Genomic DNA, 16,002 nt, shown 5'->3' on the forward strand with positions numbered 1-16,002 from the left:
GCTCCGAAAGCGAGCCACGAGAGACGGGACAGCCGGAAGCTCCTGTCCCACTCTGCAATCATTGCGGCCAAGTACGATTGGGCACTTCCCCTGGTGCCGGACTTAAGGCCTACGTCTTGCAGCCTTAAATCCCCAGAGCCCTCCTGAAGCATGTCATCTTGACCCTCTAACAGGTTGGTATTTCCCCTTGCGATGTATCCACTAATGCTACGTCATTCTGCTTCTCACGACTCCTGATCCAACCGCAAAGATCTGTTGACAGGTTGAGCTATTAAAAGCCTCGTTAAAATGAGCATCCTCGAATAAACAAGTCGGAGTGGTGGGAGCTGAAGGAGTCAGGCTCCACCCAACACGCGTGTTCAGGGATAATGGATTCGCGGAGTGTTTTAGCGATACCGAAACCGAGTAGATCCTACCCCTGGTGCAGTCTATCAGGTCTATCAGTCCAAAAAAAGTAAGGCGTCCTCGGGTTAGGGTCGAATTGCAAAGCCAGTCCAGCGCATAATCCTCAGTTTAGTGGAGTTTGGCTCAGCGATCCTGCATCTGAGCTTGTTTGATGGTGGACCAGGATCTGGTTGCATTCCGGTGACAACGAATACACAGCCGCATCATATCCGATCTTTCCGTAGCCAGAAGAGCTTTATCTATTCAAAGGCGATAATGGGGCGTGGTCTGTCCGTTTTTCACTTCTAAATATAAGAGACGGGCCGACATGCATCTGGAAGTAAATATTTCCAACCATTACCTCCCAGGATTTAATACTGGCCTCGACATCTGATTTCTTTCACCTCTCGGTACCCGCAGTCTTTAGTGCACTGACTCGCCAGGGCGGACATTTACAGTATACATGTAGTCCGGATACGCATCCACTCCACTCGCTTCTGTAATCATGGCCGGCCGCTATGAGGACGACCACACGGGCTACGACGACGCTCACTACGGCCAGAACCAACACGAGTCTCACTATGGCCAGAACCAACAAGATCAAGCGGGTAATCCTTACTGGGATGAAAATTACCAAGAAGGTGACCACCGGGGAGCCTACTCCGTCGCTTCGTACGACGCACCGTAAGTTGTGAATCATGTTCACCGATCGCCGGCTAACAACCCTGCAGAGAATACGCAGACGGCCAATACGATTATTCTCAACACCGAGACGATGAATATTACGACCAATCCCAACACGACGGGTACGGCTATCAGAGTGCTTCTGCAGAAGAGTACGATGTGTATAACGAACATTATGGATCGGATCAGGCGCGCTTCGACGAATTCGACGGCATGCACGACGATGGTGATGCAAACGGCTATGCTCACGGTTATTCTCCATCCGTCCGCACGTCGAATGTATCGTCAAATCCCACGATGGACTACACCAACACTTTCCCCGCCGGTACTAGCACGAAGGAACCCTACCCGGCCTGGGCTTCGGATGGCAACGTGCCCATTTCGAAAGAAGAAATCGAGGACATCTTTCTCGATTTGACCGCCAAGTTCGGCTTCCAACGGGACAGTATGCGGAACATGTACGACCATCTAATGACTCTGCTCGACTCAAGAGCCTCTCGAAAGACACCCATCCAGGCTCTCATCTCCTTGCACGCCGACTACATTGGCGGGGAAAACGCCAACTATCGCAAATGGTACTTCGCTTCTGGCATGGACCTCGACGGCAAGAAAACGGCGTCCGGAAAGAAAGCACGATCTAAGTCGAAGAAGAAGGGCCAGAGTGCCGAAGCAAGCGAGCCGGACGCTTCACAGGTACTTGAAGAAGACGATACGCCTGAAGCACGCGAGGAGCGCTGGAGGGCTCAGATGAGAGTCATGTCACCACACGACCGCGCCCGCCAACTTGCCCTGTACCTCCTTTGCTGGGGAGAGGCGAATCAAGTTCGATTCATGCCCGAGTGCCTCTGCTTCATTTTCAAATGTGCGGACGATTACTACAAATCCCTGCCGCCAGAAGTGGGAGACGCCATGGAGGAGTTCTCGTTCCTCGACCACGTCATCACTCCGCTGTACCAGTTCCTCCGGGAGCAGGGCTACGAAATCCGAGACGGCATCTACGTGCGGCGAGAGCGAGATCATGACAAGACGATCGGCTACGATGATTGCAATCAACTGTTTTGGTACCCCGAAGGCATGCAGCGCATTGTGCTGTTGTCGGACAAGAAAGCACGCCTGATGGACTTTCCGCCTGCGGAACGCTACCTCAAGTTCAAAGACTTGGATTGGAAGAAGAGTTTCTTCAAGACTTACAAGGAATCAAGATCGTGGTCCCATATGGTCGTCAACTTCAACCGCATCTGGATTCTCCACCTCACCATGTTCTGGTTTTACACAACGGCCAACATTCCAAGCTTGCTTGTCGGATCAAAGTACGAACAGCAGGTCAACCAATCTCCTTCCAAGGCCAAATCAAGTTCCATTATTGGGCTCGGCGGCGCCATTGCGACTCTCATTCAGATCTTTGCCACTGTCATCGAATGGGCATATGTCCCCCGCCGCTGGCCTGGAGCCCAGAAACTAAGCGTCCGGCTTCTCATGCTGATAGGCCTTCTTATTGGGAACGTTGCTCCAGCGGTCAAGATCTTCTTTTTCCCAGGCCCCAAGAAGCTGGATTATTACCTGGGCATGGGTCACGTCACCACCGCTCTACAAACCTTCCTACTTTTTGTCCTCGTGCCTTCAAGCAAGCTGTTCACCAACCCGTTCAAGAAGTCTACAGGCCCCAAGACGGCCGTGGAGACGTTCACCGCAGCCTATCCAAGTCTCCACGGAAATAATGTCATCTTCTCCTACCTGTTCTGGGCTATTGTTTTCGGGGCAAAATTCGGAGAGTCGTATGTATTCCTCACCTTGTCCTTTCGCGATCCGATCCGGTATCTTTCCATCATGAACGTCGACAGTTGCCAAGGCGACAAACTCATCGGAAAGGTTCTTTGCCGTTATCAGCCTCAGATACTACTTGGCATGATGACGTTCACGGACCTCATCTTCTTCTTCCTGGACACCTATCTTTGGTATGTTCTTGTCAATACAGTCTTTTCCGTCCTGCGATCCTTCTTTGTCGGATCAACAATCTGGACTCCCTGGCGGAACGTGTTCATCCGCCTACCGAAGCGAGTTTATTCCAAGCTTCTTGCAACGACGGACATGGACATCAAATACAAGCCAAAGGTCCTCATTTCCCAAGTTTGGAACGCAATCGTTATATCCATGTATCGGGAGCATCTTTTGGGGATCGAGCATGTTCAAAAGCTGCTATACCATCAGGTTCCTTCTGAGACGTATGGCAAGAGAACCTTGCGCGCGCCGACTTTCTTCGTCTCGCAGGGCGACAATTGGCTCAGGACCGATTTCTATCCCAAATATAGCGAGGCTGAGCGTCGCATTTCCTTCTTCGCTCAGTCACTCTCGACCCCCGTGCCGGAGCCAATGCCCGTCGATAATATGCCTACTTTCACTGTCCTCATACCTCACTACAGCGAAAAGGTCCTTTTCTCACTCCGCGAAATCATTCGCGAGGATGACCACTACTCCCGACTGACCATGCTCGACTACCTCAAGCAGCTACATCCTCACGAATGGAAATGCTTTGTGGAAGATACCAAGGCCTTGGCGAACGAATCACCATCACCGGAGAACTCGGAATCGAGCGGGAATGAGGCCCGGGATAAGATTGACGACATTCCATTCTACTTCCTCGGATTCAAGTCATCGGCGCCAGAATACACACTCAGGACTCGCATCTGGGCCTCTTTGCGATCGCAAACCCTGTATCGCACTGTTTCTGGATTCATGAATTATTCTCGAGCTCTCAAGCTTCTGTACCGCGTTGAGAACCCTGAGATCGCCCAGCTCTTCAGGGACCATCCAGATGCATTGGAACGTCAGTTGGAACGCATGGCGAGGAGGAAGTTTCGCCTGGTCATCGCCATGCAGAGGTACGCCAAATTCAGCCGCGAGGAGATGGAAAATACCGAATTCCTCCTCCGCGCGTATCCGGATCTACAGATTGCATACCTGGACGAAGACCCGCCTGAAACTGAGGGCGGCGAAGCCCATATTCATTCATGCCTTATTGACGGGCACTCGGAGATTCTCGAAAATGGCTTCAGGCGTCCCAAGTTCCGCATTCGACTTTCCGGAAATCCTATTCTCGGCGATGGAAAATCAGACAACCAGAACCATGCACTTATTTTTTATCGCGGAGAGTACATCCAACTAGTCGACGCAAACCAGGACAACTATCTAGAAGAGTGCCTCAAAATCCGGTCCGTCCTCGCAGAGTTTGAGGAGACAAAGCCTGAAGCTACCAACCCGTACGATGTCATTCCCGACAGCAAGGCAAAACCATCAGAACCAGTGGCGATTCTGGGCGCCCGCGAGTACATCTTTTCAGAGAATACAGGCGTGCTCGGCGATATTGCTGCTGGCAAGGAACAAACATTCGGCACATTATTTGCGCGCACTCTCGCTCAGCTCGGCGGCAAACTGCATTACGGTCATCCAGATTTTCTAAACGGCATCTTTATGACAACTCGCGGCGGCGTTTCCAAAGCCCAAAAGGGTCTTCATTTGAATGAAGATATCTTTGCCGGAATGAACGCCATCATGAGGGGCGGGCGGATCAAGCATTGCGAGTATTATCAATGCGGAAAGGGACGAGATCTCGGATTCGGCTCCATCTTGAACTTCATCACTAAGATCGGAACCGGCATGGGCGAGCAAATGCTCTCCAGAGAGTATTATTATATCGGTACCCAGATGCACCTGGACCGGTTTCTATCCTTCTTCTATGCGCACCCGGGCTTTCATCTCAACAACATTTTCATCATGCTCTCGGTGCAGCTTTTCCTGGTCACTTTGTTGAATCTCGGAGCGTTGAAGCATGAAACAATTCCATGCCACTACAATCGGCACGTCCCCATCACGGATCCTTTGTACCCAACTGGATGTGCAAATACGGATGCCTTGGAAGACTGGGTATACCGCTGCGTTATCTCGATTGTCTTTGTTTTCATCATGTCATTCATCCCCCTCACGGTTCAAGACTTGCTCGAGCGTGATCCCTGGATGGCTTTCCTTCGCCTTGCCAAACATGTCTTGTCCTTTTCGCCTTTTTTTGAGGTATTTGTCTGCCAAGTATACTCCAATTCTGTGCAGTCAAATCTTTCATTAGGCGGCGCCAGGTATATCGGAACTGGGCGAGGCTTTGCTACGGCTCGCGTTCCATTTGGAGTGCTCTATGGGCGGTTCGCCGGGCCTTCCATCTATTTCGGTGCTCGGCTACTTCTCATTCTGCTATTCGCGACCTGTACGATTTGGCAAGGCGTTTTGGTGTGGTTCTGGATCACGGTGTTGGGCCTGACGTTTTCGCCCTTTCTCTACAATCCACACCAGTTCGCATGGGCAGACTTCTTTATCGACTATCGCGATTTCATGCGGTGGCTTTTCCGCGGCCATTCTCGAGCTCACGCGTCCTCCTGGATTGCATACTGCCGCCTGTCTCGAGTCCGGACTACGGGGTACAAGCGCAAGAACATTGGAGATCCCTCCGAGCAAATGCGAGGAGACGTACCTCGCGCGCCGCTACAAAATATCTTCTTCAGTGAGATCTTTGGGCCTTTGTTTTTGGTTGTTGCGTGCTTGGTCCCTTATCTTTTCATCAATGCGCAGACCGGTGTTCTCTCGGAAAATAACAACAACCAAACGATTAGGGCGACAGATTCCCTCATTCGAGTCTTGGTGGTGACGGTTGCGCCGATTGCGATTAACATGGGAGCGTTGGCAACCATTTTCGGCATGTCATGTCTCATGGGACCTGTCCTGGGTCTCTGCTGCAAGAGATTTGGTCGTGTACTTGCCGGGGCTGGCCATATTATTGCGATTATCTCGCTGATTGTCTCTTTCGAGGCCATGTTTCTGCTTGAGAATTTCAATTTCTCAAGATGCATGACAGGCACCATCGCGGCGGCTGCCTTGCACACGTTCATCATTAAGTTAATCACGACACTGGCTCTTACAAGGGAGATGAAGACATCTCAGGCCAGCAGAGCGTTCTGGACCGGGCAGTGGTATTCCCTTGGTCGGTATACAGTCACTCAGCCGGCTCGGGAGTTCCTGTGCAAGCTCACAGAGATGAGCATGTTTGCTGCAGACTTTTTGCTGGGGCATTTCATCTTGTTTCTGATGTTCCCAATTATTATGATTCCTCGCATTGACATGTTGCACTCGATGATGTTGTTTTGGCTACAACCGAGGTTTGTATCCCCAGGTGTGATATAAGGAAGACTTGCTGATGACATATTTAGTCGACACGTTCGTGGACCAGTGTATTCGACGAAGCAGTCCAAGCTGAGGCAGCGTCGCATTATCCGCTGGACAATCATCTATTTCGTCATGTTGGTTCTTTTCCTAGGATTGATTATCGCACCTGCGTTGGCGGGCAAGTACCTGCCTTCAAGTGTCATGACCATTTTTGAGGACTTGGCCGGACTCCACCTCTTGCAACCCAAGGGTCAGGATAGAAACAACACCAATGGCACTCAGGCGACGGGAACGGGTATGCCTGGATATACTGGTGCTGGTTTTGTGTCGTCTACTGCGAGTGGTGGCTCAGCAGCTACGGCAAGTGGCAAAATCCGGCTGTTTTAGGAGCGTTTTCAGTTGGTGGAATATCGGGTAATAAGCTAAATTTGAGGGTTGATTCTGGAGTACTTGGTGGGTAGCTTAGAAAATAGGAAGGATCTAATAGATTTGGTTTCATGCATTCTCTTAAACCCTCCTCTTGTCATGATATTTCCCTTTCTAGCTACCCTAGACACATGGTTCGACTGCGGGGTGAATCAGGCGGTGATTTAATTTTCCGCACGGAATGCGCCGGCCCCACAAAGTTCGGTGCCAGTCCAAAACTCCAAATCCCCCACCATATCAATCGTCAATCATCATCATCACACAATTCATGGTCAATCGCCATGGCCAAGTCCAAATCTGCCAAGCGGAAGCGCAATGCGCATGTCGATCTCCCGCAAAAACACCCCAAAGCCGCATCGACCCTTACGCCGCCTCCCGATGGCGCAGCGCTCGAGCCCAAACACCTCAAGACGGTCGTCTCCGATGAAGAGCTCGAGATCACCATCGACACGCTCACGTCCCTCGCGCAATTCCCCAGCCTGACCAAGTCCAAGGCCTGCAAAGACCTGCGCGTCGCCGTCTACGACTTCCGCCAGGCCTGCACCACGGGCGTCAACACCGCTGGTACGCTGTGCGTTGCCGCTGCTGATGGCTACCGCTAATCGTTCGATAGAGGGCGCAAACCTGACGGCGCGCATCACCGGTGCGCTCGTCGACGAGAAATGGCTCGAGGCCAAGATCCTGCTCGCCGAGATGCGTATCCGCGGCGAACAACCCAAGATTGGTGCCCTGTGTCGCTGGGTGCGAGACTTGGATGTCGTCAGTGGCCTCTCGACACAACCCGAAGCTCTCAACCACGTCCCGCTTGAGCGCAGCGCCAAAGATATGGAGCTTCTAGCCGTCCTCGATGCCGTCCTGCGTGTCAGCACGCCGATTGATACCAGCCCGAACGCCGTCGACTCGACCTCCCCTATCGCCTTCCAGTCCATCTGGGACCTCCGACCGAAGACGGCGCCGCTCCAGGTCTACGCCTCCGTCCTCGACAAATCCATCCTGGCCGAGGCGCCCAAGTCTCCGTCCGCCCTCCGCATCATCGAACGAACCCCCGGCCCGCTCCGAAAACCTCCGAACCACCATCCCGCGATCCTCTACACAACCGCCCCGAACGCCGTCCCACTCGCTCCCAACGGCCCGGCCATTACATACCACCCCCACCCCGCCGTGCCCGGCCTCGGCCTCGCCATGGACGTCCTCTCCGCCGCCGAGTGCAAGGCCATTATTGCAGCCGGCGAATCCGTCAATTTCCTGCCCGACGCACCCCTTCGCGAAGACGGAGACATGAGCATCCTGGCCCACAACTTCTACTGGGTCGTCGACACCACGTTCCACGACATGCTCTGGGCGCGCATCTCCCCGTACGTGCCGCCCTCAGTAAACGGCCGCCTGGCCCGAGGCATCAACCGACGCTTCCGTGTGTACCGATACGTCCCCGGAGCCGAGTACCGGTGCCACATTGACGGAGCTTGGCCGCCGTCAGGCATCCTCCCAGATGACACGTACGTGTACGACTCGTCGCCCGAAGACAAGAGACAGAGCTCCATGTACACCTTCTTGCTATATCTGAACGACGAGTTCGAGGGTGGAGAGACGACCTTCTTCATGCCCGCCGCGCGGGAAGGAACCCTCAATGCCTACCCTGTGCGACCTGTCATGGGATCCGTTGCCATCTTCCCGCACGGAGAGTCCAATGGCGCTTTGCTACATGAAGGGACAGGAGTGAGGAAAGGCGCAAAATATATTATCAGGACCGACGTCGAGTACGACGTCAAGCCTTGTGAAGAATGATGAAAATATGAATAATGTTGAACTTGACATGGATATCCAAAAGCAATGGGAACGGTCATGCCGGAGTTATTTAACGATGAAAATAAAATAAACCCCCAAAGTGGTGTACTTTACTAGTGCAAAGTCGTGCTACCTAGTCTTGAAAAGACGCTATTAGGAATAATATTGACAACATATTGAGCTTGAGCTAATTGGCCTTTCTTTCTTATGATCCCTTGGCGGAAATTTGGCTTGGTATTGCGTGACCGAACCATCCGAAGAATGACCTACGTGAGAGCCATTGTTTGGGGCAGTAATAATTGCGGCTTTGACATTTGCGTGATACCTCAAATTCCCAAGAGAAAACCTGCCTTCCTGTTTTCGGTGTCAATGCCAACAGAAGTCCTTTGACACGTCATAGACATGCTATCTACTCCTGGAGACGTTCCACTCGGAGCTCAAGCTGGCATTTACCAGCTGTACAAGGCAGGTGTGTAGATCCGCAGACTCTGAAGCGGAGACAACCAAAATAATCCCATCAATGAGCCCACGTGCGGGGATGCCCCTAAAAGCCGGCATTAATTCGCTCAGTATTTAAGTTGCAGTTTCTGCATTGGGGCTTTTAGGCTCATTTTTTTGCGTGCCAATTGTCCAGCTTCTATCCACGACTTGTGCTTCGGCGGATCAACCTCCCGATCAGCGAGCTCCGGCGCTCGGTCTAATCCCCTCGCAGAAAGGGAAATCTTGCCCCGGCCATGCTCAGAACACAGCCTGATGATGCCATCTTGTTTCTTGCAAGGAACACGGCTAGCGTGAATCCAAAATGGCGGAGCTTTTGGCGGGAATCCGGGGTTGGGTCTTCAGCGCTGGGTCCCACCAAATGTTATTTGCATGAAGGGAAAACGTGGCATAAGATTTACGGATTGTGTTAACGTATATGATAAGCGAGTGCCGCAGACAAGTGAGTGCCGCACTTTTCTCAACCTTCAAAATAAAAACTCAAATAAAAAAGCAACTAAATATCTAATCAATTAAAATCAATTACTATACTCTTCCTCCGACATATTAACAACTATCTGGCATGTTCTTATATTATGACCGGTCTTGCCGCATGTTCCACAGCGCCTTTCTCTTACCGGCGCTGATCTTCCTTAACCACCACTTCTTAACAATTCGGCCACCACCTGCGCATCAATATCTTTCTGATCAATTGCATCCCTTCCCTCATCTACAGTCATCTTCCCTCTATTCTGTAGTCGAGTTCTTTTTGCTCTGCGCCGTTTGCTAAGAGTCTCATTTGTCTGTCGAAGGATCTGGATCTCAGACTTCATTAATGCCATCTCATGCATTATTGCCTTTGTTCCCTTAGAAAAAGACTCAAGCGCCTCAAGAATAGATATCGGAGAGCTGCTTTGGTGCCTTCTAACCCGTCTTTTAAGGTATTCAGACTAAGAGGTAGCCTCAAGCACCGTCTTTGGCGTCTTTGAGACCCAAGGGTCGGGGAGGCTAGCCTCCTCCTCAACCGGTGTTGGAGTCCGCAGCTGCACATCAAGCTTAGATATCACAGTTTCCGGATCTAAAGGAATAAGCCCGGCCCCTCTAAAACCCCCTTTGATATTACTTTCCGTTATAGCGGCTTGGTAGGCGGTATAAAAGGCCGGAAAGAACTCAGTCTTTGAAACATGAGTTATCGAGCACCTGATTAGATGCTCTATTTCTCGACCGTATGCCTTTTTGAGCGGCCCAAAGCACCCGACATCAAGAGGCTGAAGTAGGTGAGACGAATGAGGCGGCATACAAAGCGTAATAATGTCGTTCTCTTCACAATATTTCTCAAAGTCGACTAAGTAGTAACTTTCATGCCCGTCGAGGATCAGAAGACGATAGCGACCGGTTGATCGATTCTTTGTGTGCCGGTCAAAGTGCTTGAGCCACTCAAGACCTATCTTATTATCAGTCCAGCCATTTTAAGTCGTCGCAATAGCCCAATCGCCCGGGAGGTTGCTTTCCCGGTACCAGTTGGCGAGGTGATATTGGCCCGCAACCACGATAAACGGCTGGATCGCCCAGCCTTCCGCATTAATCGCCTGAATGACTGTAACCCATTCCCGGTTTCCAGGCTGCACTGATTTCGGGTTTCCACGCCTATCTGCGCCTGTGATGACCATTCCGCTTGCGATTATGCCCATCATAAAGCCGGTCTCATCAAAGTTGTAGATATCGGCTAGGTCGATACCATATTTCGCGATTGTATTCTCCACGAGCCGGAACCAATTTCGAATAATGGTTGGATCTTCGCATTTGGCCCTCTGATAGTCGTATTTACGAAAAAAACGCATCTTAAGCTCTAGTTGTCGCCTGACGAAATTGGAAGCCCAGCGCTTGCCGACAGGTGACGCGTCGCGGTCGGCGAGCAGTCGGTTGGCCATTTCTTCAACACCACGCAGTCGCAGGGGAAATCCTCGCGAATCTAGGTCGAGAATAAACTGAACAATAATCTGTTCCTCTAGATCAGAGAGCTTCCGTGACTTAGGGATAATATCGCGTCGAGAAAGCATGCCATTTTGTCGGCGACGTATCATCCATTCGGGCACTGTATAGATCGTTGCGGCGCGTCGGATGCTTAGCTTTGGGTTATTTTGAAGGGCTTGAAGAGCAAGAAGAATTCTTGCCTCATTATTTGATTGTGACATATTTGGTGGTTGAGAAATAATTGATTTAATGAAATAAGAAGTGATCCTAGGATTTTTGCGGCACTCGCTTGTCTGCGGCACTCGCTTATCATGCACGTTATAGGTATATTTCTTTTTCTGGACAATGCCTTGGCATTTTTAATGCACCACTTCCTCACCGACTCGTATTTGACACCCCGTGCGAATCGCGGTCGTGGGTAGCATGAAATAACCTACGTTAATCCTTCGAGCAATTCTAATATTCCCATGGAGCTACTGGCAAGGTAGCATCATGCATCCGCGGCTATATAGACTAGGCTATTCCGGGTGATTATTGGTGGAACATCCAAGTATGATCGGACGAAGGGCATTGCATATTCTTCTTACGGCTGCTCCGTTTCGCTAAAACAGCAGCCGAACTACACAAGTCGCCATTTGAGATGTGAGGAAATATGCATGACGATCTCTGCGCTTGTACGATATATAGAGCACAAACCACCCTGGAAGTTCTTTAGATAGCCAAACTCAAGTAGTCTCATTTGCATTGACATCCAACTCGATCCTAATCCCTAATCAATATGAAGTTCTTCCAGGTTCTATTTCCGCTTGCAACCCTTCTGGGCCAGATCAACGCAGCCCCCAAACCCCAGAGCAGCAAGCCTCCATATTTTATCCTCACAGGAGATTCCACCGTTGCCGTGAATGGGGGATGGGGCGATGGCTTCCTTCGCGATCTGAGAGAACCCGCTGCTGGAATCAATCCCGCGAAAAGCGGAGCAACGACGGTCTCATTTAGAGCGGACGGAAGATGGGCTGGAGTGCTGCAAAGCATCGCAGACAACTTGGAGGAATTCAGGCCGATTGTGACCATCCAGTTCGGGCACAACGACCAAAAGGTTCTGACTCTGGAGGAATACCAGAGCAACCTTACAAGTCTCATTACAGAAGCTAAGGATGCTGGTGCAACTCCGGTAAGTCTTTCCTCTATGGCTATTCTTTCATATTGCCAGAAAATAACCAAGATCATAGATTATCATCACCTCGTTGACTCGTCGTCGGTTTAGCGGAGGCTCCGTCATCCAAAACCTAGAGGAGTGGCGCCAAGCAGCAATCGCCACCGCAGAGGAGAACTGCATCAAATGGTTGGATTTGAATATCGCGAGCACAAACTACGTCAATGCCATTGGTTCGGAGAACGCGACGTACTATGACCTGAGCAGCGGAGACAAGACGCATCTCAATGTCGCTGGCGAGACAGTCTTTGCCCGAATGGTGGCCGACCTCCTTTTAGAGAAGCGGCCTGATCTCAACCCTTTCATCATCCCCAACAAGGCTCTCAGTGATAAGATTTGGGCTGGCGAGTTTGCCACGGGCGACGAGTAAGAGAGTGCTGTAGGATGGTTCTTGTATCTCATTATGGTCCACTATGGTGTAGGACCTATGATGGGGCTTCCCTAGTCGACAGCGGCTCTCTGGTGTTGTTTTAGTCTAACTGGACTTCACTCACACCATCTTATCGCCAAAGCCTATCCGAAACCTATCCAATTCTGCGATGACTGAGTAGCAATAAGGCTAAAGATAATATACAACTCTACAATAATATATAGTCTTTAGGATTATAATACTTCGAAACGGTATTCTGGCGCACGTATGTATTTGCCCGCGCTCATAAATACGAAGAGGCGATAGAGAGTAAGGTAGGAGCAGATAAAACCTTGAGGGTACGAATAGAGAGCCGCTTTTTTCCGTGCAAGACGGATGATATCGTTTGCAAGCGCTTTGCAGGTTTCACTCCACTCGCCCGAGACATACAATAGCCCGAGGTATTACACCAGTCCCAAAACAGAGGAATTAGAAATGAATAGATGTCGTAGATCCGGGGAGAATTGCGAGGTTGCATCAACATCGTGTGGGGTAAGAGGCCACTTTGATCTACACATGACCTGGGTTTAATTTTCCTCCAACAGTAATTCTTCTTGGTCATACGCTCATCTCGGGCAAATTGAAGGTTGTCCGTTGACAATCATCCGATGGTGCGATTCTGTATCCTTGAGCACACATCATGAGATGCGAAATAACTACGTAACTGTCCAGAATGTTCACCATATCGGGGAAGTTTAAAATATAAATCACAATCCGAGCCCTGAGATGTCTCAATCTTGCCATTTCCACCGCTAAATCATTTCATTGCAGCTGTCTAGCAGCCATCATGAAGTTTTTATCATCTCTTAGCGCAGTCGCTATAGCGGCCACTGCAGTCACTGCTCCAGTGGCGCATGCCCAGTCCAACACTCGACCCATGGAGAACCTCGGTCGCGGAGTCGTGGCAGTACGCTCAAACGAAACTCATGTCCTGGTGGGCTGGCGTTTGCTAGGTCTCGACCCTGACGACATTGGCTTCAATGTGTATCGAGCCACAGGCACTGGCAAGACGACACGGCTCAACTCTGAAGTGTTGACCGGCGGGACCAACTTTATAGATTCGGAAGCCGATCTAGGAGAATCCAACACTTATCATGTTCGACCTGTAGTGAAGGGAAAAGAACAAGACGCCAGTGGAATGTTCAAACTTCCCGCCGACAACGCAGAGGAGCCAGTGGTCCGGATTCCGCTCCGTTCTGGCGGAAAGATCAAGTATGTATGGGTTGGCGACCTCGACGGTGATGGCGAGTACGATTTTGTTCTAGATCGACAGACTTCGCCTCAGCTCCTAGAGGCGTATCGCAGCGACGGAACATTTCTCTGGGAGGTCAACATGGGACCTAACAGCGAGAATCAGAACAATATTGAGCCTGGGTCGTCAACACTCAACGTCGGACATTGGGATGGCGTCACAGTCTATGACTTTGACAGCGATGGGCACGCCGAGGTGGCAGTTCGGATCGCGAACGGCGTCACATTCGGCGATGGGGAAACATTTGAGGAGGGAGACGACGATAACTCGCAGTTCATCGCCATTCTGGACGGAAAGACCGGGGCATTGCGTGGAACTGCTCAGCTGCCCACCGACTACTTGTCTGACGGCCCCTTGGCTGCTCGGTTCGGCGTTGGTTATCTGGATGGCGAACGACCTCACTTGGTGACATATTTCAAGAACCGTATCGGCAAGGGCGGCTTCAACCTCATCATGGCGGCTTGGACCTTTGACGGCTCTGATGTCAGTATGGAGTGGAAGTGGTTGAGGGAGGATCAAGATGCACCAGATGGACACAACACCCGGATTATAGATGTGGACGGCGATGGAAAGGATGAAGTCGCCGAGATTGGGTTCATGCTCAACGGCGACGGAAGTGTTCGTTATCTGCTGGGTCCAGAAGGCATCGTCCATGGCGACCGGTACCACATCGCCAAGATGGACCCAGACCGCAAAGGGTTACAGGGCTACGGCGTACAGCAAGACAATCCAAGTCGCCTTTACGAGTACTACTACGATGCAACAGACGGAACGCTACTCTGGGAGCATTTCGGGGATGACGTAGCGGATATTGGACGCGGTATGGCTGGCGACATTGACCCTCGATACCCGGGGATGGAAGTATGGGGCTTCTCAGGAATATACAACGCCCAGTCCAACGAACTGACCGAGAATGACACTGGCCTGGCGCCTTGGCCGCATCTGGGCATTTGGTGGGATGGAGATGAACTCATGGAGCTGTACAACGACGGCAAGTTCGAGAAGTGGGATTGGGAAAACCCGACGCCTTCGAACAAGCTTCCACGGCTTCTCAAGGCTTCTGACTACGGGGCCATCAATCCGACCAACCGCAACCCCGCGTTCATTGGCGATATTCTGGGCGACTGGCGTGAGGAGGTGATTCTCACCAACGAGGCGTATGACGAGCTCGTCATCTTTACCACCGATCACCCTACCGACATTCGTCTTTATACATTGCCTCACAACCCGGCCTATCGAAATGCCATGACACTGAAGGGATATATGCAGTCGCATCACGTTGACTACTTCCTTGGCCATGACATGAAGCAGCCTCCGAAGCCCAAAATTCACTACGTGTAGTGGGAAGTTTAGGTTTTGTGACAGTTGAGTAAGAGGGCTGTACACTGTCCAAACTGTAAGGTATATTTTTTTTTTTTTTTTTTTTTAGCTTTACTCAATATCATCAGATAGATTAAAGCCATACAGTAATCTCAAATAGTAGGGATAAACAATAAGTACTACACCCAGCACCAGAAGAAACAGTAGCTAAATAATAAGATTATTGCCTACTAGTCTCTACCTAAAGCTTTTATTTAACCCCTTTAACTTCAACCCTATTATCTGTAGTCAACGATCTTGCTGTCTACAGTCAATAACCTTAAGATAGTAACCTTATTCCGAGTAATAGGATATAAGGGAGACTGACATCTCCCATTGTTAAGAGACCAACTTCCCTTCTGACACTCATCCCATCTTAATAAATTTCATCTGAATAACTTGTCACTATGTCGACCATCAATCGCAAGGCCCTTGTTACATATATCCCTGCGCATTAGGGATACGAATCTGGATTCCGGCACAGCACAGGATTCCATTGGAATCTTCAAGATGAAAGGGAAAGACACAAGCTGGATAACCATCTAAAATTCCTTGAAAAAAGGAACCTCCTAGACCTCTCACCACACCACCCAGAATGCCTGGATAGAAACCAAAGGATTGCGTTAGCCATTTTCGGATGCGGTCTGTTTCTTGACGATAGGAACAGAGCCAATCCGCAGGGAAGTCAGGCCACCGGCATCGACATTACATTCATCTGGATAGAAATGGCCGCATTGTATGACCTGGCCGATGATACTGTAAGGTATATACGAATTAAATTGACTAGCAGTATCTCAATTATTATAGTGATATATATCAGGTTTTCTCCAGCCG

The 16,002-nt window shown here is 50.5% G+C and overlaps 4 protein-coding genes across 4 annotated transcripts; all 4 read left to right on the forward strand.

Moving 5' to 3' along the window:
• Positions 1 to 889: 889 nt before the first annotated feature.
• On the forward strand, positions 890 to 6,687 carry BGZ61DRAFT_574721 (1,3-beta-glucan synthase component-domain-containing protein; the record flags this gene model as incomplete). Its single annotated transcript, XM_046256167.1, has 3 exons — positions 890 to 1,068; positions 1,206 to 6,266; positions 6,318 to 6,687. The coding sequence occupies 3 exons, from the start codon at positions 890 to 892 to the stop codon at positions 6,658 to 6,660; spliced, it is 5,583 nt and encodes a 1,860-aa protein (XP_046106349.1). The 3' UTR covers positions 6,661 to 6,687.
• A 293-nt stretch (positions 6,688 to 6,980) lies between these two features.
• BGZ61DRAFT_531290 (uncharacterized protein) lies at positions 6,981 to 8,484 on the forward strand (the record flags this gene model as incomplete). The annotated part of the gene is made up of 2 exons (XM_046253685.1): positions 6,981 to 7,263; positions 7,313 to 8,484. 2 exons carry the CDS (start codon positions 6,981 to 6,983, stop codon positions 8,482 to 8,484), a joined length of 1,455 nt encoding a protein of 484 aa, XP_046106350.1.
• Positions 8,485 to 11,713: 3,229 nt separating this feature from the next.
• On the forward strand, positions 11,714 to 12,518 carry BGZ61DRAFT_349646 (SGNH hydrolase-type esterase domain-containing protein; the record flags this gene model as incomplete). The annotated part of the gene is made up of 2 exons (XM_046240164.1): positions 11,714 to 12,106; positions 12,165 to 12,518. 2 exons carry the CDS (start codon positions 11,714 to 11,716, stop codon positions 12,516 to 12,518), a joined length of 747 nt encoding a protein of 248 aa, XP_046106351.1.
• Positions 12,519 to 13,434: 916 nt separating this feature from the next.
• On the forward strand, positions 13,435 to 15,150 carry BGZ61DRAFT_493075 (uncharacterized protein; the record flags this gene model as incomplete). The annotated part of the gene is made up of 1 exon (XM_046250602.1): positions 13,435 to 15,150. The coding sequence occupies one exon, from the start codon at positions 13,435 to 13,437 to the stop codon at positions 15,148 to 15,150; it is 1,716 nt and encodes a 571-aa protein (XP_046106352.1).
• Positions 15,151 to 16,002: the final 852 nt, after the last annotated feature.

This window comes from Ilyonectria robusta (assembly GCF_021365365.1).
Source record: "Ilyonectria robusta strain PMI_751 chromosome Unknown BGZ61scaffold_7, whole genome shotgun sequence".
NCBI classification, from domain to species: Eukaryota; Fungi; Ascomycota; class Sordariomycetes; order Hypocreales; family Nectriaceae; genus Ilyonectria; species Ilyonectria robusta.